The 21228-nt window shown below is 55.9% G+C and overlaps 1 protein-coding gene across 2 annotated transcripts; it reads left to right on the plus strand.

Annotated features, from left to right (window-relative positions):
* The first annotated feature begins 3649 nt into the window (after positions 1-3649).
* On the plus strand, positions 3650-19179 carry LOC119108970 (tyrosine-protein phosphatase non-receptor type 2). 2 transcript variants are annotated; one of them, XM_037232515.1, is made up of 9 exons: positions 3650-3849; positions 8595-8891; positions 10344-10471; positions 10931-11156; positions 12540-12695; positions 14035-14150; positions 14561-14616; positions 17751-17868; positions 18600-19179. In XM_037232515.1, the coding sequence occupies exons 1-9, from the start codon at positions 3766-3768 to the stop codon at positions 18787-18789; spliced, it is 1371 nt and encodes a 456-aa protein (XP_037088410.1). In that variant the 5' UTR covers positions 3650-3765; the 3' UTR covers positions 18790-19179. The 2 variants fall into 2 exon arrangements, with proteins under 2 accessions (XP_037088410.1, XP_037088411.1); XM_037232516.1 differs by having other exon boundaries at positions 17734-17868; positions 18600-18715.
* The last annotated feature ends 2049 nt before the right edge of the window (positions 19180-21228 follow it).

Genomic DNA, 21228 nt, shown 5'->3' on the forward strand with positions numbered 1-21228 from the left:
TACACTTACTCACTTACCTCGATTTTGCAAACTTCCAGAATTCTTAATGCTATCAGTTTTGCCATGTTCAGTATGAATTCACCCATTGTGGCTACATACAAAACGATTATTATTTGGAGTTTTAGGAACTCTGCAGCTCTGGAAAATGTAATGAGTAAAATCACTCGCAAGCCAGCACTTGGAATGAACAGTGGTTGGCCCAGTGAAGAGCCAGGGGAAGCAGAGCGGCGATTCCAATGGCATCTGACAATGGCTGCTGCTGGATCTAATGAAACTGTGCTTGTGTCTGTTTGGTTCCAGGGGAGGCAGAGCGTGATTCCAACGGTATCTGATAATGGCTGCTGCTGAATCTAATGAAAGTGTGCTTGCGTCTGTTTAGTTCCATACGCAGTGTTTTACACAGAGGTCAACACAAAAGAGGGTCAGGAGAGTGAAAATGGCAGCTCCCAATCATATGCTGTTACTGAGGAATGACGACATTGTAATCGTGTTCCTTTGCTCCTGCTCGTGTCAACTAACAGGTACAAAACCATGTGCTAGACATTTTCTGGTCATGCAGTCTTCAGGTTGTTCTGGTCTTCGTTTTGGTCTTCAGCTCAGCGACTTGGCTGACCGCTTGGGCGTTCCAGGCGTTGGTGGGTGCGCACATAATGCACACAACGAGTCCAATGTCTTTATAATGAAATGAAAGGTTCAGTAGATAAAAACATGGCAGCAGTGACTAAACGACGTGGCAGGCCTGGATCCATCAGCATCCGGTTGGCTCTTTAAAACCGCCTCCACCGTCCGCGCATGGAACGTCAGCCTGTCATTCACGAAGATTCTAAGCTACTTCTTGGTGGGCTTGACTGCAATTTCGGCGTTCTTCAGGAAGTAGGTCAGTCTCGGGTGCAGTTGCCGATGTGCAATATTTCGCGCTTCGATGCATTAAAATGGAGCAGCCACTCATCGGGCCATTGGACCACGGCATCGAGGCCTGCCTTTAGAGGAAACGCAGTCCAGTGCCTCGTAACAAGACAATACACATCACTGTCATTGCGAACATGTTGACCTCGCTTCGCACTTCTTGTGGTAGACCGTTAACGAAGATAATGAAGAGTCGGTTCCAGCACTGATGCTTGAGAGATGCCGCTGACGACGTCGATCCAGTCCGACCTTGAGCCCTGGATTCGGACTCCCTGCATCAGCTGGGTTCGGGAGGGGGGGGGGGGGGGCCTGGTCCAGCGCAGCAAATTACCTAGAGCATCTTTGACAAAAGACTTCAGCGCCTTGGAAGGAACAGCAATAAGGCTCACTGGGCAGTAGCTCTCTGGAGACTGTCGGTTATCTTTCTTTAACAGGACTACCTCACCAAGCCTCCAATCCTAGGGGAGCCTTCCGGATGCCAGTGATCCTCGGAATTGCATGTTTGGAGATACTACCAGGACTTTTACAAACTCACCAAGAACTCACTAAGTATATCGTCTGGCCTAGGGGCGCTAGATGGCTTAAGACATGTCCGTTTCTTTGCCACTGTCTGGGCTGAGATGCCCACGTTTTCCAGAAACGGTCCGTCAAAGCTGCTAGGCATCACATACATGGCACTTGTCCCTTCGTTCGTGAAAACGTTTGCAAATAATTTACAGAGAATGGCGGCTTTACACTCGTTGCTGTTGGTCAACGCCCCATCATCACTAAGGCCTTCTTCCCTGCAATTCTGGAGTGGTCTTGAGTTAGCGTATTTCAAAAGGCTATTGTTTTTTTTTTAGGTCTGCTTCATTGCATACTCTTCCCGAAGGTTTCTGGGCATCTTCCTAAGGTCTTCGCGACAACGCACAGACCTGACATGGTCCAAAACATCGTGTGTCCGCTTTGATGTAAGCCATAGGCTTTTCGCATTTTCTTTTTTTCAGCTGCATGGCTGTCTGGTTCATAAAAAGGCTCCTCTTTGGCCCCTTGTTTTTCTTACGGGGGAAACATCAGTAGCTATGGTACTGGTCTCCTTTTTAAGAACTTGTACACTTCTTCGAGGGCAAAGTTTTCTAACTTCGACCAGTCCATTACTTTAAGATGACTGCTAAGCACTCGTAAGTATTGATATTTGGTAATTGGTAATTGACAATTGGTAATAACCAGCTGTCCTGGATGGGGATTTCGCAGCCCAGAGCAGCGGACCAGTGTAACCTTAGGACCACATGGCCACAGTTTCCTAGCCCGAGCAGGCATTCAGCTTTGCTGACCATGCCCTCCTCATTAGTAAATATAAGGTCAAACACACTTGAAATTTTACCCACCCGGTAGCGTGTCGGCTGCCGAACATGTTGAAATAGAAAGCAGTCCTGGATGGTTTCGATCAATGAGGGGGATGGATGACTGTCGAGAGCTTCTGACCTCTGTGCCCAGTTCAATCTGAGGCAAGTGGAAATAATTTAGAACCACTAAGTGAGAAAACCGGGCGCCGCACGCCTGCCGAATAATGTGTCCACTTGGCGCAGACTGTCTTGGATGTTGCCCAGCGGCCTCCTGGGCACACATGGCCGAGCAGCAAGGTGTCCTTCCCACTTAAAGCCATCCTCGGGCATATTTGTTTCAGGGTACTTGACCCAAATGAGTGTTCCACAACATTCAGTAGGTCGGACACGTAGACGCGTGTGTTTCTCTTTCACTACTTCCCAAAGTTGGCCAGATATGAATTAAAGTTTGTGTGCAGAGTGTGACCGGGAATAGGAAGAAGTCATGGTGCGACAGAAAGCTTTTGGGCTTTGGGAAAGATCTCGGTCGGAAGTATCAAAATTGGCTTCTAGGTCACAAATCAGCATATACAAATGTCCCTCTTGTTAAGGTACCAGTCTGCATCAGCATTTGGGGTTACCTTCAGCCACTGACACGTGGTGCCCAGTAAATCATTGTGAAGTCACATTTTTCCTCGAAGAACTTCACAGCACCAAGCATCACGTGGAGAGACGACCATCACCGTTACCATTGTCATTTCGTGGTCCTGCTGAACCTCCTTCAATACCAGCCACAGCCCGTCCAGCCCGAGCTGTGAGACCCATTGTTCCGTGTCGAATAAAAACCGTTTTTTTAACAGATTTAATCACACAATCTTTAATGCATGAATTTATGAGATGAGAACTCGTGCAAAGTAGAACTTGTGGGAGCCGTGACGCCCACCATTTAATCGCGCAGTTCCAGACCAATGACAAAATTTGCTGGCAAAAGTGTAACGTGCCGCAATGTTCGAAACGGTCCGTCCTGCTCTCCGACGTCATCTGACCGTTTAACGCGGCCGGAGGGACCCACAATGCTGCTTGGCCGTCCGGGTCACGAAGTCTGAGATCTGTCACTGGTTTGCACGGACGTCACGTGGCATTAAAATGCTGCTTTGCTCTTATTTCGCCGGCATTAGATATTATAAGTGAAGTGAAGGGAAAATATCTAATTTGGTATCTCTTGTAGAATACGCTACCATATTTTCCAAAGAAGTTGTGGTATTATTGAGGATACAGGAATATTTATGACGTCATAAACTAAAAAGCAGCAAATGAGAGCTCAGTTTTGATGACGTTACCTTAATTTGACGTCATTTTTGAAAGTATACTATCAGCCAGGTGGAGCCAACCTCTTCGTGTTTTGCGTCCTCAGCGATCACATCACCAATACATGGGACCGGGGTCGCTTCGTTCTCCATTACAGTACTTGGTGGCGGAGCGGTCCTGCGTGTGGGTCGTGTGATGATGGAGCTTCGCCTGGCCAGATAAATGTGATTTCTTTCATTGCCATACAATGATATCAGAAGAAACGGTTGCCAGTCTTGAAAAAGACTATAATGAACTTGAAGAAAAACAAAAGTGGCAAATGTTGTACCATGTGAGTGGGGTGCCGTGAATGCCGCATCGTGTGTCGCATTTATGCATTTCATTTGAGGGAGGTTTGGCGGTGACCATTTTTATAGTGTATCATGTTGTAAATTTTTTTGCCGTACACTTGTGATGATGAAACTCCATCTTCCTATGTGGAATGGTGATGACCTTTGTTGTAGATCTCTAGCCCTTTCTGAGAAGGATACAAAAACACCCTTGTAGACCTCTGAAGTACTCAATGGGTTGTGGTGCAGGAGTGGTTTCTCTGGCACTCATAGTCATATAGGCATTATAGCATATGGACATGTTTTAAGTCACGTACTTTTTCAGCATTCCTCTTTGATGCTGGGAATAATAATTAACAAAGAAAAAACAGCATTAAAGAAGGTCCAGATCTATTTGGTTTCCAGCAGCTGGATCATTAGGTATTTTGAAGTCCCCTAGGTGACAGGTTAAGCCAGAAGACCTTATGTGCCTTGTCTCTTTGTTTGGGAACAAACATGCCAAGTGTGTGAAGCAGGTCAACGTATGATCGTTTATTTCAGTTAAAGGTGTAGTGCAACTTGCAAACTGGGCATATCCTGAAGCACATTTCAAATCTTGGCCAGGTGTTTAAATGCGGTTTATCGATGGCTTGCTGTTGGAATTTGTTGGCACCAGTGCTACAACTAATTACCATCAAATTATTTTTGGGCAGCTTTTTTCTTTTCATCATGTCACTATTTTGGGAGGCACCAGCAGTGTAGTGGCTAACATGTCTGTGTTAACCACTGCACATCTAGGAAACCAGAAGTATGGGGTCGATTCCCTGCGGTGCCCGCCCTCCCTGCCAGGGTGAGAGGCAGGCGATGCCATATAGCCTCAACAGCTGAGTGTGTCATAAATCCCCAGTGACGCACATTATTTTTGGCTGCACACATATCTTAGCAAATTTGTTTGAGTCAAAAGGTGGTTATAATTAATGTGAAGATTATGGAATGCGGAATATACTGACATGCCCATGTTGTCCATACTAATAATATTCCATTCATGATACTGCAATTTATTTCCAATGTTTTGCATAGTTCTTTGCTTGGAAGCCAGAATTATATGTCCTGAAAAATCTGTTCTGCACCTATATATGTTGCTGGATGCAAATGCCAAATTTGCTGTTTTATGCTGCATAAATGCTGAATTATCCTTGGCTATGGTGATGATTAAGCTCATAATGCAGTTGTCAATGCAGGGGTTGTACCTAGTAGCTAATAATACAGTATTGAATACTGGGATTGGCAAAATTTGACCTTGTTTCAGTCAGGGTAGTTTGTTTTTGTAATGAATTATTGATTGTGTAGCATAGTTGTATCCAGCTTCTGTTTTCAGTGCCACTAGTAATGGTGCAGTAATTGCCACTGTCAATATTGTAATTTTTTGTTTTTTGTTTCTTATCAGGATAAAATTCTATGGCCTCCTGATAAAAATGGATGTGGTTGAATGCATATGGGTTGCATTGTAAGAACAGTTGTGTGACATCATAATGTGGTGATGATATTTTGGGTGGGATCAGGAGCAGTCTGTTTATCAGTAAGCAGGTTAAGACATTTTTCTGGTTGTGGAGAAATTTTGAATGATTTGGGTTCAGTATTGGGGAGGCATTTCCTGCCTGTACAGTGAGGGGGAAGATGAGGCCTTTCCAAAAAGATAAAAGGCCCTTTTCCTGGCTGATAATATGCTGTTGCATATTGCATTTGTGAGATGGTGTCAGCTGGCTGTTGAAGAAAGTAGCTGGATAGCACTTCCTTTGTTTTATCAAAATTGCAGCAAAATTAGCATAAGGCACTGTCTGTGTCAGATATTTCTCTGAATTATTTGACATGCTAAAAAGGAGTAAACCAGGATGTGGAAATAGCTACTAAATGTTAACACAGAAAGGGAATGTAAACAAGGGAAAGTAAGATCAAGTTGTCCCTGGGAAGTGTGTTACAAACTTTTGTTGGAACATTTGTTCCCCAAAGTCTCCTAACTCTCAGGAACAGTGTCCAGCATTAGGTACTAGATCCATTATGGCTGTACACCAGGACCTCTTACAGCTCACCTGAAATTTGTGTTCCTGAATGAGCTAAAGCTGGATTGTGCTCTAGAATCAGAACTGCACCAAACAATGATATAGCCATAAAGGTACAATCTCCATGTACCCGCTTCAAAGAAATATTGTCACAGTCAGACAATGAGCCATGCCATTGGGGCTTTACGACGCAACCAGCTGCTGAGGCTATATGGCGTCGCCTGCCTCTTACCCTGGCAGGAAGGGCAGACACCGTGGCGAATCAAACCCCATACCTCTGGTTTCCCAGATGTGCAGTCAGACAGGGAGGCAGTTTGTCAACTGGGTCTTACCTGAACTGTGCTAAATTTTCTGCGTGAATAGCTGACTGGCCCAGCCTGGTTGCCACATTTTTGTGAAGTAAACATTTTTTTCATGCATTTTTTTATCATAGGTGCGTTTAGTTTTCAGAAACAAAAAAAGTTGGATAGTTATTCTGTACAGATTAATTAACAGAGGATTATTAGTCTTGATGTAATCTTAATTCTTAATAATGAAATAGAAAATTAAGGAACAGAGGATAATTAATTAACAGGGGAGAGAACTGACAATTGTCAGGCACTCAGCGGCTGATGTGTGCGTACCACCATGTGCTGGCATGCGTACGTTGTAGATCGGTCTTTCCATAGATGTCGATAGACATAGTTGTCATCATCAGATTTTAGCTGTCAGAGCATAAAGACAGAAGCCATGAGGCATGAGTGTTAACAACTGTGTCTTTCCTGGATGATCATAGATGCAGATAAAGATTTGAAGCCAACAGCACATTGTAGATGAACACAATAATTACTAGCCATTTTCAGATTTCAAAACTGTACCATATGTAGGTACAGCAAATTGGCAAGAAAGTGGCCAGTGTCACCTTTTTGAAGCCCAGTCTGGCATGCAAGATGAGGTGACCCAGAGATATGGTGTGCTGTGATACTACATAGGCATATGGCCCAATTAATTCTAGCCAGTATACACCCAAACATGCACAGCTTCAAGAGAATTTTGGGCGTGATTGCCAAAACTATAAATTACTTCAAGCGCATCAATTTCATCAATTACAATTTTGAAGGATGAGCCTGCTAATAAGCAACCACATCTCAAGCCCGGTGCCAGTGACTGAGCTTGCGGGTGCTACATCAGTGGACTCCTGCATGTTAAATTCTCATGAAGGGGCTTTCAACACTTGGCGAAATCTAGTGTTATCGCGTCCCAAATTTGTTGGCCCATTAGGGTGGCTTCTGGTGTCATTTCCAGGTATGATAACAGCTGACAGCTGACGTGTGCTGTTGTCTCACTCACCCCATGCCACACATGGGATCCTGCTGATGTTCTTCAATCTCTTTGCTGCCACTTTGGTCCGGGGAAACATGCTTGACTTGGTATCAAGCAGCACAGGTGTAAGTTCCACAACAGGGGCACATTGTTTGGCATGATTGATGTGGAAGGGACAGGTGGCAGTAGGCCAATGAAGGTCAAGTAATGCCCAGGGTGGCCATGCTGCAGCATTGTGCAAATGTAAAACCATATGTATTTCTTAGCAAAACAGTGGATCCAGAATCATGTGTTGAACTGGATGGCACAACTAGGCCGGTAGGTTGAGGACAGGCACAGCAAGCTTTGCAGAAACTCCAGACACTTTGCCACTCGTGCAAACCATTCAGCGTAATTTGCGACAAAAGTATCCACTGTGGTCTCATTCTTGTCATGCTGTACAAGCTGTCTCTCTGGTTTAAGTGCTTGTGACAGCCAAGTCTCGCCACTTCATGGTTGTGTTGCATTTGACAATGCCCTGGAAGGCTGTACAAGTTGTGTCATATGTTTTCTCTCGACCTCAGTCTCTGCATTTTGTCCTGTGGCTTCAACAGTTTTCATAGTCAGTTGACGTAAGTAACCAAAGTCACGTAATTTTTAAGTTATGGGCGATACTTAAGAAACTGTAAGTAATCCATTGATCTCGTTTTACCAGGCCACAGAACATTGCCAAACCTTAAGCATGGGTGTTCCTGAAAATACTTCTGAAAAGGTGCTGGTGCCAGAGACGGGCATGGTCCAGGGTGCATTTAAGGTTAAGTCAGTCAAGGACATGTCGCTAAGGCGCTGGGACTGTCAGGTCTCACAGGGGACACATAATGGAGAGAGTTTTTACATGGAGGATCTCCGTAGCAGGGAGCGCTCAGACTTGAGAGTTTGCTGGTTTGTAAAAGTCCCACGCCCTCGGTGAAATGGACGGCCTCGAGAACATCTCGGAGCTGGAGACAGGGCTGCTGACGGATGGAAAATTTTCTCGCCCTCCACGCTCCGTGGACTGGTGGTTTGCGACTTGCAGCTGACAATGTCACATGAACCTCACGGACCTTGTGGTGGTGTCAGGGTGAGAAAGAAGTTGCGAAATATCCTGTAGGTTTGGTTGTGATTCGGCAGGAACGCTAAACCATGTACACGCCTGACCGAATGTGCCCGAAGACGGCGTGGGCGGCTTGTCGCGTCTGACCGGGCACCCCACCAGTGTCAGAGCCGGGCGGCCGGCGTGCCGCCCGGCCCCGGTCGAGCCGCCGCGGCGGTGAGCGGGCGCCTCCGTGCCGCCCGGCCCCGCTCGATCCGCCGCGGCGGCAGTGAGCGGGCGCCCCCGTGGTGCCCCGCCCCGCCGTGCCGCCTGACGCCGGCCGCCTCCGCCGCAGGAGATCCGCATGGACGCGCAGCAGTTCAACTTCACCTACAAGGACGCCAAGCTGGTGGAGAACCGGCCGCTGAACCGGTACAGGGACGTCAACCCGTACGACCACACGCGCATCCGGCTGTCGCGCGGCCCGGCCGACTACATCAACGCCAGCCTGGTGGAGGTGCCGGCGGCGCGGCGGCGCTACATCCTGACGCAGGGCCCGCTGCCCAACACCACCGGCCACTTCTGGCTGCTCGTCTGGGAGCAGCGCTCGCGCGCCATCATCATGCTCAACAAGACGATCGAGAAGAACCAGGTGAGGCCATAGGCGCTGGTGGGTGGAAGGGAGGGGAGGGGAGCGAGAGCGTGTTTTGATAAAACGATGGTTGGTGTCTGGTGCCGAACACCACCGAATAAACATTTCCCACAGCAAACTCATTTTGCAATATGCATTGCAACCCATGTAAACTTGCTTGTTGCATATTGCCAAAATGGTGTTTGATGCTGAGGTGCAAATGTGTACATTCCCTGAAACAAAGTGTTCCACATTTGTATGAGTTCTTTTATTTGCATTTTATGTGGAAGTATGTCAGATTTAAGCTTCTGCACATACTATCAAGCATCATAGTTGTTCAGATGTCCTTGTATTTGGACATGACTTGCAAACCCACTTTTGTGTACATCACTGATGACAGCAAAATGGAATATGCTACCTGAGTTTTAGAGGAACAAATGCTAGCTCATAGCCACTCTTTTACATCAGCATGTATATTGTGTTCTGCAACTACAGAGACATTAGCTGATCAGTTCTGCAAACATGGTGATTCAGTGACATTCCATCCCTCGTTGTCATCAGGAATGCATAGAAAAACTAAGCTGGGCAGTGGCAGTGGTTGATGAATAAGCTATGATGACTCCCCAGTGACTTTCTGCCTTTGTTGCCTGTTGGTCGTGTCACTTCTTTACCAGCGATACGCTGACACCTTGACTGGAAACCCGGACTAGCGTGTGTCAATGCCGCCCCCGACCTGGACCCGCCTGACATGTGCCACTGCTGCTCCTGACCTGCGCCCGCATGGTGTGTGTGTCGCCGCCGCCCCTGACCTGGGCCCGTCTGTTGTGTGTAGCCGCACCTGACCTGGGTCGGTCTGGTGTGTGCTGCCGCCGCTCCTGACCTGGACCCGCCTGGTGTGTGTCGCTGTCAGACTGTCGGACGCCTGGCTGCTGACTGTGTGTGCTCCCCCCCCCCCTAGTCAGGTGTCATCAGTGCTGGCCGTCTGACCCCAGGCTGACTGCTGTCCCTGCGTGGCTCGGGGCTCACAGATTTATTCAGCTAGGCGACAAGAATGTGGATTGAAATCCATGCTGTCTGCTGACTCCAATTGATGCTGCCATGCTGTCATGTTGTCATGAAATCCAGTTCATGCTGACATTACAGCTTTCAATGGCGACGCCAGGTTACTGGCTACCACTCAGCAGTACCTTGGACTCTGTGCATCCAGACAGTGCGGCGTTCTGACTCGCTCGTTCTGTTTGCATCGCCTGTGATGTGTCAACAATCGTTTGCCGGCCTGCTTTGCTCGACGCTGACCGGTTGATCTTGAGGAAAGGAAGGAACAGCGTCACATGGAGGCCTGACAGAGTGCGCCAATGGCATGAACGAGTATTGGCATCCTTGCACCTGACCAGATTAGTTTGGAAACACCGGCACGTCCCGTCAGAGCGGGTGCGGCCGGTGACTGCCACATGTCGGACGCCTCGTCGGCAGATCAAGTGTCACCAGTACTGGCCGCTGGGCGGCGGGCCGGAGGATCGGCTTCAGATGGACGACGTCGGCCTGACGGTGGAGCTCGTCAGCCAGACCGACTGCAGCTACTACACCGTGTCGGCGCTCAAGTGAGACGCGCGCCGCTGTCGGAACCCTCCCCCCCCCCCCCCCCCCCTGAGGGCGGCTGCCGCCACGCTGCGCTAGGGACCCGCGTAGCGCTGGTAACTGTGGGTCAGACTCGGGACCCACGGCTGGGGACTGCTCACCACAAACGCGCTCCTTGGGGCCTGCAAAGATGCGTCGGAATCAGGATACAGCCCGTTTTAGGTTGACAATTAAGGAGGCTGCGCTAGGAGTAAGTGAAATAACAAACCACATGGCTTGACATACCGGGCGTCACATTCGCCATCCTACAATGGTCAGTTAAATTGGCCACATAAATGCAGCTGCGCCGAAAGGCCCACTGCTGCGCGGCACTGGTCGGCGCCCCGCCGGCGGCCGTTGCTCGCCTTGTGACGCCTCGGCGCCGCTGTCGGCCGCGGAGTGGGCCCCTCTCGCTGACGCCCTGGCGGCGCCGGCGCCGGCAGGCTGACGGACCGGGCCAGCGGTGAGCAGCGGGAGGTGCTGCACTACCACTACACCACGTGGCCCGACTTCGGCATCCCGCAGTCGCCGCACGCGTTCCTCATGTTCCTGTCGGCGGTGCGCGACGCCGGCGTGCTGGAGGAGGACGCCGGCCCGGCCGTGGTGCACTGCTCGGCCGGCATCGGCCGCAGTGGCACCTTCAGCCTCGTCGACAGCTACCTGCTCATGGTGAGTGATGCCGCGAGGCAGGGTGGCGTCCCGGCCTCACGGCGCCGTCACTCGGCGGCGGTCGGTCGCTGGGGACGGCGTCTCCCTTCTCCCAGCCCTGCCGCCCGCTCGTGGTCCATCGACGACGCAGGACGCACCCAGGCAGCTCCGTGCCCGGACACTGTCGGGCGTTTGTCCTGATAGCCGCGTCTGATTACTGCTGGCTGACTGCTATCTGCCGTTTCCCCTAATTCCTGGCCGCGGCCTCTTCGCGGAAGGTCCTAGGACCGTCACGTGCCGGGCGGTTTGTTGACATCCTGTGTCCGGCATGGTCGCTGTTCCTCGGACGGTTTCCTGTGGCTTTACCCCGTAAGAGGACTCACTGCCGCCACCGGCCGGCTTTGGAACCTTGCTGATGGTGATTGGCTTGCGGCAGTTTTTTGCGACGGGCAACTTCCTGTCGTAGGCCAGTCAGTCCGGAGTTGGAGAACTGACGACGGCCGTAAAGTGCAGTCCAATCTGCAAACTGCCTACTAAATTCGTGGCTCATGTTTCGTGCCACCCCTCCCCACGGATGTCAGTGGATTGTTGCCTCTGCCAGAACGGATCCCGAATAGTATCGCTCGGACAGTACGACCAGCCGCTGCCACGCATCTTGTTTTGTGACATGGTGGGATGTTGTCAGTGCCCGTCGGAAAGCGATGTGATTTTTCGGTGTTGCCTGTATGGTTAATAGAAAATCAACAATCAAAACCAACACATCGGCAGTTGCGGACGCTGACAGGAGTTTCCGTTCCTGGAACAGGTGCACCTTGTTTGTTTGACATCTGCCGGACCGCAGGCAGTGCTGGCTCTGGCGTTCACACCCAGTCGCGCGCGTGCGCATACCGGGGGGGGGGGGGGAGGGGGGGGGGGGGGCGTGGACGCCATGGACAGGCAGGCAGGCCTGTTTTTGGGGATATTCAGCGTGTTCAACTCCCGTGATCGTCTTACTCGCCATTCGATTTGTTAACTGGCGACTGATGTTTCTATCACATGATAATTAAAGTACATTTATCGAAGTGACACGTCCAAACTAAGCACGAGTTACGGACATTTCAGTGAGGAATGCCATGAGCCTCCAACAACATGATCACATGCATAGAATAACACAGCTGCCTGATGTACTACCAGCCACATCCGCCGTCTGAGGTCGGCGACCAGGCGGCCAGCGGCGCCGGGTCTGGCCGGTCTGTGCGGTGACCGTGTCAGCGGTGTCTGCACCAGTGTGTGCCACACGTGGCTGCAGGTGGTGGCTGGCCGGCGCCGCGCCGCAGCGCCGCTGTCAGCCAGCGTGTCGGCGTGCCCGCTCGGTCACGTCGCCCACGTGTCGGCAGTGTGTGACGCCGCCGCCCGTGTCGGCAGCTGGAGCACGGCTGTGTGGACGGCCAGACCATACAGAGCGTGCTGCTGGACATGCGCCGCTACCGGATGGGTCTGATCCAGACCCACGAGCAGCTCAAGTTCTCCTACCAGGCGATCGTCGAGGGCGCCAGGTCTTTGCTCAAACACAACGCTCTGGTGAGTGAGTCGGACCGGGCGGGAGGGGGGGGGGGGGGGCTGCCGGGGGCACAACTCCGACGACCAGGGGACGGGGATCACTTGGTGGCGTCACTCGTGGTGCGGCGGGAAGGGGGGGGGGGGGGGGGGCGGGGCCGCTGTGTAACCTGAGCTTCGCCCGGCCGCAGTGTGGCCTGTCCACAGTGTGACCTAATCCTCACCCCGTCTGTCCGCAGTGTGGCCTAACCCTCACCCTGTCTGTCCGCAGTGTGGCCTAACCCTCACTCGGCCCATCTGTCCGCAGTGTGGCCTAACCCTCATCCTGTCTGTCCGCAGTGTGACCTAGCCCTCACCCTGTCTGTCTGCATTGTGACCTAACCCTCACTCGGCCCATCTGTCCGCAGTGTGGCCTAACCCTCACTCGACCCGTCTGTCCGCAGTGTGACCTAACCCCCACCCTGCCCGTCTGTCCGCAGTGTGGCCTAGCCCTCACTCGGCCCGTCTGTCCACAGTGTGGCCTAACCCTCACCCTGCCCGTCTGTCCGCAGTGTGACCTAACTCTCACCTTGCCTGTCCGCAGTGTGGCCTGGCCCTCACCCGGCTGTCTGTACGCATGGTGGCCCAACCCTCGCCCAATCCGTTTGTCCGCAGTGTGGCCTAACCCTCACTGGGCCCGTCTTTCCGCAGGGTGACCTAACCCTCACCCGGTCCGTCTGTCCGCAGTATGGCCTAACCCTCATCCGGTCCGTCTGTCCGCAGTGTGGCCTAACCCTCATCCGGCCGTCTGTCCGCGGTGTGACCTGACCCTCATCCGGCCGTCTGTCCGCGGTGTGACCTGACCCTCATCCGGCCGTCTGTCCGCGGTGTGACCTGACCCTCATCCGGCCGTCTGTCCGCGGTGTGACCTGACCCTCATCCGGCCGTCTGTCCGCAGTGTGACCTGACCCTCATCCGGCCGTCTGTCTGCAGTGTGACCTGACCCTCATCCGGTCCGTCTGTCCGCGTGTGACCTGACCCTCATCCGGCCGTCTGTCCGCAGTGTGACCTGACCCCCATCCGGCCGTCTGTCCGCGGTGTGACCTGACCCTCATCCGGCCGTCTGTCCGCAGTGTGACCTGACCCTCATCCGGCCGTCTGTCTGCAGTGTGGTCTAACCCTCACCCGGTCCGTCTTTCCGCAGTGTGACCTGACCCTCATCCGGCCGTCTGTCCGCGGTGTGACCTGACCCTCATCCGGCCGTCTGTCTGCAGTGTGTGTCTAACCCTCACCCGGTCCGTCTTTCCGCAGTGTGACCTAACCCTCATCCGGCCGTCTGTCTCCGCAGTGTGACCTGGCTCTTACTCGACCCGTGTGTCCGCAGTGTGACCTGACGAACGGTAGCAACAGCTCGCCGCAGAAGCGGAAGCTGCCGTCTGAGGATGAGTCTGGCGACGAGACGCCGCCGCCGCCGCCGCCCCGCACCGAGTCACTCAACAGGTGCGCCGCGGGGGCAGCGGCCGGCGAGCGCGCGCGGCGAGCGGCCGCGACCCAGCCCGGCCTGCCCGCTGCGCCGGGCTGCCTGGCGACCTGGCGTTCGGCGCGGCAGTGTGCTGGCTTGCCTGTCGCCAATGGCGCTGTTGTCTCGCTGTTAATTATATGCCGGGTTAGGGGAGATAGGTTTACGTCTGGGGCTGAACTCAAGGTATCTTCATTGGCTGTCAGTGTGTGTCACTGGTTGGGAAGATCCACACGGTGGTAACTGGGACGTCACTTGTTTGTGCGCATCCGCCTTGTCAGCTTAAGAACGTCGCGTTGACGGCTCGCACTCAGCTTTAAGTTACGTGTGAGTATGCGTCCGTCGGCGGAGCAACGAGCCGGTGCTGAGGTCCGCCGCGTGTTGTCGCCAGGTCACCGCCGGCCGACCTGCGCTCGCCCGACATCTACAACGAGGAGAACCTATCCGGTGAGTGGCCGCCGCCGGTGAGCAGCATCGCCCGACGCGGGGCCGCTGGGGCCGCGCCGTCCGCGGTGACGGGTGTGCTGGAGGATCGCTGGTCAGCTGAGCCGTGACTACGGTGGCGTTTGGCTGCGCGTGGTGGAGGGTCTGTGATGGTGGTGGGCTGCTGTGCTCGAGTGTGCGGTGGAGGGGCGGCCGATCTGAGCTGGTGCGCGGCGCTGTTTCAGCGTGGTGGCGGCCCGACTGGATGTCGTCTGTCGTAGGTATTCGGCGCACAGGGCTGTCTCCCTCCTGTCCGTTCTGTCCTGCCCTGCCGCCCCCTCTCCCTCTCCTCTCTCCTCTCTCGTCTCTCCTCTCTCCTCTCTCATCTCCCCACCCCCCTTCCGTACCGGGCAGTGAACGCCCTTGCCGTCAGGCCTGGTGTTAATGGCCTCGCTGATCCAGCCATTGGCGCCTACACTGTCCCGTGATTTGTCTGCTCTTCGGTTGATTGTTCAGCGGATGCTCCCAGTGACCGCCATCAGGTCCGAAAGCATCGTGCTGCCAAACGCCGCCGGCGGTCTGGCTGTCAGTAACTTTTGCTGGCCGACTGATTCAGACAGTAGCGCGTAACATTTGTCAACATGCGCTGTCTTACAGCGGAAATTGTCTTGATTCGCCCACCAATGCAAAGGACCTTCAGCGCTAATTCTCTGAATCACCCATGAATACATAAAACAATTTCATTCAGGATATCTTACAGTCACCATTAAAATTTATTTCCGCGTACAACTAAGGCGTGGTATTGTGGCTGAAGCCGCCTGGTGACCCGGTCCCGCCGCCCTCCGCGCGCCCGGCTGCTGCTTGACCCTGATCCAGCGCGGGCGGCGCGTCCGTCGCTTGTGGCGGCCGGCCGCGTGTGGGTCGGGAGAGCGGCCGGTCAGCGGGCCGAGCTCGCGTGCATGGTGTGAGGGCTTCAGCGTAACGCCCAGCTGTGCTGCCTGTGCCGTCCCTGGGTGCTGCTCCTCCCGCTCAGTGGCAAGGGGCGGGGGGGGGGGGGCGCCATCCCCGGGTCCTGTTCCCTCCAGTCAGTGGCACGGGGAGGGGGGGGGGGGCGCCGTCCCCGGGCCCTGGTCCCTCCAGTCAGTGGCACGGGGGGGGGGGCGCCATCCCCGGGCCCTGGTCCCTCCAGTCAGTGGCACGGGGAGGGGGGGGGGGGGCGCCGTCCCCGGGCCCTGGTCCCTCCAGTCAGTGGCACGGGGGGGCGCCGTCCCCGGGCCCTGGTCCCTCCAGTCAGTGGCACGGGGGGGGAGGGAAGAGGGCGCCGTCCCCGGGTCCTGGTCCCTCCAGTCAGTGGCACGGGGGGGAGGGGAGGGGGCGCCGTCCCCGGGCCCTGGTCCCTCCAGTCAGTGGCACGGGGGGGGGGAGGGGAGGGGCGCCGTCCCCGGGCCCTGGTCCCTCCAGTCAGTGGCACGGGGGGGGGGGGCGCCGTCCCCGGGTCCTGGTCCCTCCAGTCAGTGGCACGGGGGGGGGGGGAGGGGAGGGGGCGCCGTCCCCGGGTCCTGGTCCCTCCAGTCAGTGGCACGGCGGGGCGCCGTCCCCGGGCCCTGGTCCCTCCAGTCAGTGGCACGGGGGGGGAGGGGAGGGGGCGCCGTCCCCGGGCCCTGGTCCCTCCAGTCAGTGGCACGGGGGGGGGGCGCCGTCCCCGGGTCCTGGTCCCTCCAGTCAGTGGCACGGGGGGGGGAAGGGAGGGGCGCCGTCCCCGGGTCCTGGTCCCTCCAGTCAGTGGCACGGGGAGGAGGGGAGGGGGCGCCGTCCCCGGGTCCTGGTCCCTCCAGTCAGTGGCACGGGGGGGAGGGGAGGGGGCGCCGTCCCCGGGTCCTGGTCCCCCCGCTTAGCTGCACGGGGCGCGCTGTCCCCGGGTCCTACTCCCCTGGTGAGTGGCAAGAGGGGGGGGGGGGCGAGGCACCATCCCCGGACGCTGCCCCCCCCCCCCCCCCCCCGGTCAGTAGCACGGGGTGGCAGCGGCCGAGTTCCTTCCGACCCTCGGTCGAGCTCCTCCCACTGCGTCGCTTGCCTTCGGGTCTCCCCAGCCGGCCAGCGCGCGGCTCCATCTCAGCTTATTGGGTTGCTGTGGCTTGGGCTGGCGCGGCGCGCCTTCCGACGCGTGTCCGCCGGCCGGGGGCTCGCTGCGCAGTGCTGGAACGCGCCGGGCTAATGAGTGTGGGCCCAGTGTTTCTAACCAATAGCATAATTATTTGATAGCTGTTGTTTTGCCGACTAAATGACTGGTTAAGTGTGCTTGCCGTTCCATCTCGTCAATGTTTGCCGATTGTTCTGTTTGGTTTCAAAACTGTCGCTTTCTGTTCCTGTGTTGCACCACTGTTCCGGTAAGCCGTTATTGTATTTAGCTTTCAAGGCGCTATGGGGCTGCTCACTAAATTCGTTTTATTCCCGTTGCGACCAAACCTGAAAGGTCATTTTTCCGTTTTCATTACAACGTACCTTAGCTATTCGTGCATTGAGTGTGTTCGAAAACCACATACGAACTAACTGGACCGAAATCGACGCGGCTTTTTGCCCGCGTACATCAATTCCCGTCGTCAGTTGTGGGATCCGCCCCCGGTCCCGGCAAGCTATTTTATCAGGCGCAAAGACGTTAGTAGTGTGTGCACCCTAAAACCCCAATCATCATCATCATCAGCTATTTTATCAGGCATTTTGTCCTTCGTGGTTTGCTTGCTTGTTCCGTTTGACTTTGGTCCACTGTCTTAATTCAGTAACATGCACGCACAGCAAAGGTTCGTAGCACTCAGGCTTTGTTTTGCACCACCTCGGCCACCTAAAAATATACTCGAAGCTATATTCGTGCCCGGTGTGCCGGCGCTGTCGTTCCCAGCTCACACAGCAGCCAGCCCAGCTGACATGGGCGGAAGTCGCCGGCCGGTGCCCGGGCTCCGGCCGTCTGGGCCGTCCCACCATGTATTGGTGCTGCTCCTCACGTGTGCGCCGTACCCGCTGCGTACGCGCGCCGCCCTGTACGTGCCGTGCCGTGCCGTGCCGTGCCGTGCTGTGCTGTGCGCGGCTCCCCCGCGCTGCGTGTCGCCCGGCGCTGCTCTAAGACGGTCCGTGTGTGTCTGACAGCTCGCGGTCTGTCGCAGACTCGTCCGAAGAGGAGACGCCCCAGCTGCCGCCGCGCCCCAACGCCTGCCGACCGGCCGACACCGGCGTCGCCCCCCGGCTCACCCACCTCATCGACGCGCCACTCTTGAACGACGGGTGAGTGGGGCGCGCGCCCGGCCGCCGACGCCGACACCGACGCTGACACCGAAGAGCACGAGCACCACGAGCACTGACATCACTGAAACCACACCACTGGCACCTGGCCCCTGCCCCGCACTGGCAGAGGCGTGCTACCACGCCACCCACACCTTGCCTCGGGCACTCGACTGACGCCGACAAACCGTAAACACCAGGTGGCCGAAACTAAGGTCAGGCACCACGCCACTGTCAGCAGACTCGTACACTGCACCAGTGCCGACTCCGACTGCTATCGCGGTCTGCGCCACGCTGTGGTATTGGCTTGTTTGGTCACGTGAGGGCGCTGATACCACCGCTTGCCGTATTTGCTTACTGCGATGAGGTAGGCTGGTTAAGAACGCCGTCTTGGCGTGTTCCGTCTGAGCAGAGTAGAAAATGATACGCTTGCTTCACGGTTTTGCGACTAGCTGCCCAGTTACACACCAAGTTGTCCCGCAAGCGCAGAGCCCAGGTTTAATTGTCGACGTGGTGTGTCTGTAAGCGAATATCATCAGTCACAATCCTTTGACGATGTCGCTTATCTTGGGTAACAAATGAAGCAAATCTAGTCTGATGATGCAATTCTGCATCGACGCCGGACTTATCGGAAACAGTTGAGTCGGCGTCACGTTCCTGTTTTAACAACAAGTGTGTCGCCGTGCGCCCGGCCTCTGAGCGTCGCTCTCACCGCGCCGTTGCGCCGGCCGCAGGAGCAGCGGTCTGCGCCAGCGCCGCGTGCGCAAGGCCCAGCTGGAACAGCGCGTCGAGGAGATGCGGCGTCGGCAGCTGGAGCACGAGCTGTGGCAGCGGCGCAAGCAGCAGCTGCGGCCGCTGGGCTACACGGCCGCCGCGCTGGGCGGCGCTCTGCTCGTCTACCTGATGTGGTCGCGCTGGTTGTAGCCGGCTCGCGGGGCCGAGCGAGCCGGCGGGCGTGCGCGGCCGGAGCGTCGGCGGCCGGCCGGGCGGCGCGCCCTCTCGCGGTGGCGCAGTACAAACGGCCGTCCGCCCACCGCCGCCCCGTACTCAGCCGGCGCGACGACGCCGCCCGGTCCGCCCGCACACCGCTGTCTCCATAGGCGCTCCGGGGAGGGGAGGGGGAGAAATCGTGCCAATTGGTCCGCGCGCGGCGCGGCGCGGCGCGGCTCTGAGCGCGACGTCGCGGGCGGCGTGTCTGACCGAGCGACGGGCAGACTGCCTGCGCACGCGCGCGCGGCGTCAGGTGGCGTGCGGCGCCGAGTGAGAGCGTGAGTGTCGGCCGCGGCCGCTGTCCCGGGCATTAGCAGCCCTCAGTGTCGGGGGGAGGAGGGAGGGGGGGGGGGGGGACCGGGACGAACGGGCGGCCTGCGCCGGTGACCCCGGGCGGGGCCGCCGGCGGTCCGCCCCTGGGTGGCGCGCCGGCTGCAGCGACGCGTTCGTTCCAGAGGTCTTTTACCTTTTCATACTGTTTGTGTCGTAGCGCGACCGTGCGCCGCAACCCGGGTCCGGTTATTTTTTATATAACAGATGGGACTGACGGGCGCCACGCAGCGGCAGACGGCGCGCCGGCCCACCGCCGCCGCTGACCGGCGGACGCGCAGCACGTGTTTTGTAACCGGCTGCATCGCGTGCGGTGGATAAATACACATATATTTTAGAAACGTTGGGCGTGTGTTCTGCGTGGTGGGATGCCGCGCGGCTGCGGTGGGCCCCTGCTGTCGAAGCGGCTGGTCTGGCACGGCGGCGGGACGAAAGAAGCGCCCGTTCCTGCTGTCCTGGCCCTGGCACGGGCCGGCTGCGTGGACGACTCCGGTATATATGTGTATACACACACACACACACGCACGCACGCACGCGCGCACGCACGCACACACGCACACACACACACACACACACACACACACACACACACACACACATATATATATATATATATATATATATATATATATATATATATATATATATAATGTTGCTTGCGTCGTGGTCGAGACAGATCAGCATAGGACCGTCTGGATAGACGTCATTCGACAATGCACGGGAATTGTCTGAAAACTGGCAGTTAAACGGTTAAGCTTTGTATGTGGCGTAACATATATAGATTATCTACCATTTCCATTGCACTGAAAGTTTCAAACTGTGACCTGTTCGCTTCACCGACAGTTCGCATTATCCAAATTGCGTGTCGCGGCCAAATGTCAGTGCTGCCACAATACGGAGCATCAGCACCACCGAAACGACAAGCTCTCTGTCTTTCGTCACCGAGCATAAACCACACCAGACTGAACACAAGGCACCAGGCGTCGGTGGGGTGCTGCTCCGGGGGCTTGTGTGTGACGCAGATACAGGGATCGGTGCAGGCTCGCGTGCGGACGAGCGGGGTGGGTCACCATCAACCGCCTCCGCGCACCAATGCCGATTGCCCCGCGCCCTGAAGTCAGACGTGAGTTCGGGTATTGTCCCGCACCCTGGAGTCAGACGTGAGTTCAGGCATTGCCCCGCGCTCTGAAGTCAGACGTGAGTTCGGGTATTGCCCCGCGCCCCGAAGTCAGACGTGAGCTCGGGTATTGCCCCGCGCCCTGGAGTCAGACGTGAGCTCGGGTATTGCCCCGCGCCCTGAAGTCAGACGTGAGTTCGGGTATTGCCTTGCGCCCTTGAGTCAGACGTGAGTTCGGGTATTGCCTTGCGCCCTTGAGTCAGACGTGAGTTCGGGTATTGCAAGAGGTCACACACCACTCACGCAGTTCTCAAATCGTAAGTGATGTGCGCATGCCGCATGTTTTATGCTCTGGCGACCATGCGTCACTTGTGTGATACAGTCCACACAGTCTGTGCCGCCTGCATTGGTATTTCCCGCTCACCAAAACAAAAGTAACGCCAAACGCCACAAAAGAGCGTCGTCAGGCAAATTAGGCGAAATACGTCACCAGTCCTGGAAACGCCACATTTCCGGTACGTCCAAGTTCTCCATCATGCTCTGCTGTTGATTTGGTCTTGTCACCCTCTCCATCGACCCTACGGTTCCAAGCGGCCTCAGATGAAACATGCTAAAGTTTGTGAACTGTGCACGGCGGAACGCCGGGCACGACCTTTTCGCGTGCCTTTACCGCGTCGCGCGGCGACGGTCCCTGGACTCATGCTTCGGCTGCTTGAATTGGCGGCCGGCATGAGCCCGCGTGCTAAGCCGTGCCGCGTGTCGGCATCAGCCGGCGCGAGCTGAACGGCGCAGTGGCGGTCCGACCGTGTCGGCCGGTCACCATGTCGACATTGATTGTGCCCGGCTGGTTACGTGCGGGCCGCCGGTGTCCGGCCATCGTCGCCATGACACTCCGTAACACCGGTGTCGGAGGTCCCCCGCCGCCA

This window comes from Pollicipes pollicipes, unplaced genomic scaffold (genome assembly GCF_011947565.3).
Source record: "Pollicipes pollicipes isolate AB1234 unplaced genomic scaffold, Ppol_2.1 Scaffold_7135;HRSCAF=8457_pilon_pilon_pilon, whole genome shotgun sequence".
Taxonomy (NCBI): Eukaryota; Metazoa; Arthropoda; class Thecostraca; order Pollicipedomorpha; family Pollicipedidae; genus Pollicipes; species Pollicipes pollicipes.